The sequence below is a fragment of the Candida theae genome (assembly GCF_024610275.1).
Source record: "Candida theae strain CBS 12239 chromosome Unknown scaffold165, whole genome shotgun sequence".
NCBI classification, from domain to species: domain Eukaryota; kingdom Fungi; phylum Ascomycota; class Pichiomycetes; order Serinales; family Debaryomycetaceae; genus Lodderomyces; species Lodderomyces theae.
This window is the reverse complement of record NW_026261489.1, coordinates 1-1,845: the sequence shown is the minus strand read 5'-3', so window position 1 is coordinate 1,845 and position 1,845 is coordinate 1. Positions and strand designations below refer to the sequence as shown.

At 41.2% G+C, this 1,845-nt stretch overlaps 2 protein-coding genes across 2 annotated transcripts; both read right to left on the bottom strand. All coding sequences in view use genetic code 12, as the record gives it.

Annotated features, from left to right (window-relative positions):
- On the bottom strand, positions 1 to 658 carry KGF57_005008 (uncharacterized protein; the record flags this gene model as incomplete). Its single annotated transcript, XM_051754579.1, has 1 exon — positions 1 to 658. A coding segment is annotated over one exon (658 nt), but the record flags the coding sequence as incomplete, so codon positions are not given.
- Positions 659 to 1,537: 879 nt separating this feature from the next.
- KGF57_005007 (uncharacterized protein) lies at positions 1,538 to 1,801 on the bottom strand (the record flags this gene model as incomplete). The annotated part of the gene is made up of 1 exon (XM_051754577.1): positions 1,538 to 1,801. One exon carries the CDS (start codon positions 1,799 to 1,801, stop codon positions 1,538 to 1,540), a length of 264 nt encoding a protein of 87 aa, XP_051606516.1.
- Positions 1,802 to 1,845: the final 44 nt, after the last annotated feature.

Sequence of the window (1,845 nt, the reverse complement as noted above, 5' to 3'; positions counted from 1 at the left end):
TACTAGTGAAGAAGTAACTCAACCACAACACCAAGTCAGCAATGAACCCACCTTCTAACGCACCAATCAAGCATCTAGTCACATAAAATCCAGCTTTACCCTTTAATGCCGCCTGCGACATAGCAACGATACTCCACGCACAAATCTGCATGGGGATGAAAATATCGGGTCCCAAAGCCTTTGAGATCAACTGAGAAGGCACCTCCGCCGCCAAGAAACTACATGTGAAGATTATGTTTCCCACGTTGAAGTCATTGGTGTTCAATCCCAAGTCTTGCAAGAAGTTGTCGGAAACAGCTTGACTCAAATTACCTCTGTCAACTTGCAAACTGACAAACAAGAGACACGCAGTGAATGCGACTCTCCAGTTCAATTTCATGACAACCTTCTTTTCCTCCTCCTCTGTCCATTCAAATGTGGGGTCGAATGCGGAGTAACTCTCGTACCCTGATTTGGTGTACAAGTCACGATAGTACTCTTCCACTTGCGGGTCCAAGAAGGGGTTCTTCTTCAATTGGTCGCTCTCTGATGAGAGGTTGGATGAGACTTGGGTGATTGTCTGCTTGTCGAATGTCTTCAATGGATCTGCATCGTTGACCGAAGTGTATGAGTTGGAGGATGAGATTGAGTCGTTAGTTGGCCTGCGTTGATTCCCCATGTTTGCGAGTAATGGTTGGGTGTCGTTGGGAGATTTTGAGGTTTTGTAATGCAACAGCTTTTGCCAGATGGAGTTGTGTGATGCAGAGCGATCTGTATTTATAGTGGACCCAGACATAATGGCTGCTTTCAAAATGAACTAACCCTTCCCACAGTTGTAACAATACTTCCCAACTAGTTAGTAGATGGGTGTGGATGCATACTTAATCTAAGCGCTTAAAGTCACTGCATAAATTTCATTGTTCCATTCGGGGTGTTTGTTAAATTAATCGTTGTTAAAAAAAAGTGTGGTTTTCAATTTACGATGATGTTATGTATTGTTCTCATCGTTCAATAATGTGGCTGTAATATGTAACCAAGGCGAAAATTCTTTGGAGTTGCAAGTTAAGGACGCCTTTTACATCTTCGACACATACGAGGCAATGTATATGCACCATCTAAGGTTGCCAACCCATTCATTTAAATAGAAATGCTTGTTACGGTGAGAATAAGCGATGTCTCAACGTTTGGTTGCGAAAGAATTGCACCACAGTACACACAGTAGAGCAGGTACCGTAAGCACAGTATTTTTTTTTTTTTCTCTAAACTCTAGGGATTTGATCACGTGCGGATCAAGGAGTGATAAGTACCCGCCACATATACAGAATTGCGTAATCGGCGTAGTTAATCGCCTGATCGAGATTAGCGAAAAGAGCGGAAACATTTAAAAAGTTGGATCCTTTATGAACTTTGCAGTGTAGTGTATATCAAAAGTGTTTTGAAGTGGTTTGCCAGGAGCCGGCTCTCTGTAGCGGCTTGCCAGAAGCTGCTAATTTGTGGTAGTTATCAAAATCACATAATGGTCAAACTACTACAAATTTCTATTTCTTATCTATAAACATTAATGATCAAATCTAAAATCTAGTCTCTTGTTAGCTTCGTCCGTCGTTGTTTCTCTATAAGTCTGCCTTTCTTCCTCACTCATTGCATTCCAAATCTTATCTTTACTCTTGTTTCTCCAAATATAATACCCCTTAGCAAGTATCAAAATCGGAATGAGGATCAAAGAAATGACAAACAACTGCATGTTACCTCTTTTGTACAAGGGCTTGTCATCATCACGATAGACATTGTTACCGATAATGCTACTCAACTGGACAAACATGTTGTACAATGCGGAACAAATGGATCTGTTTCTAACCGAATTGG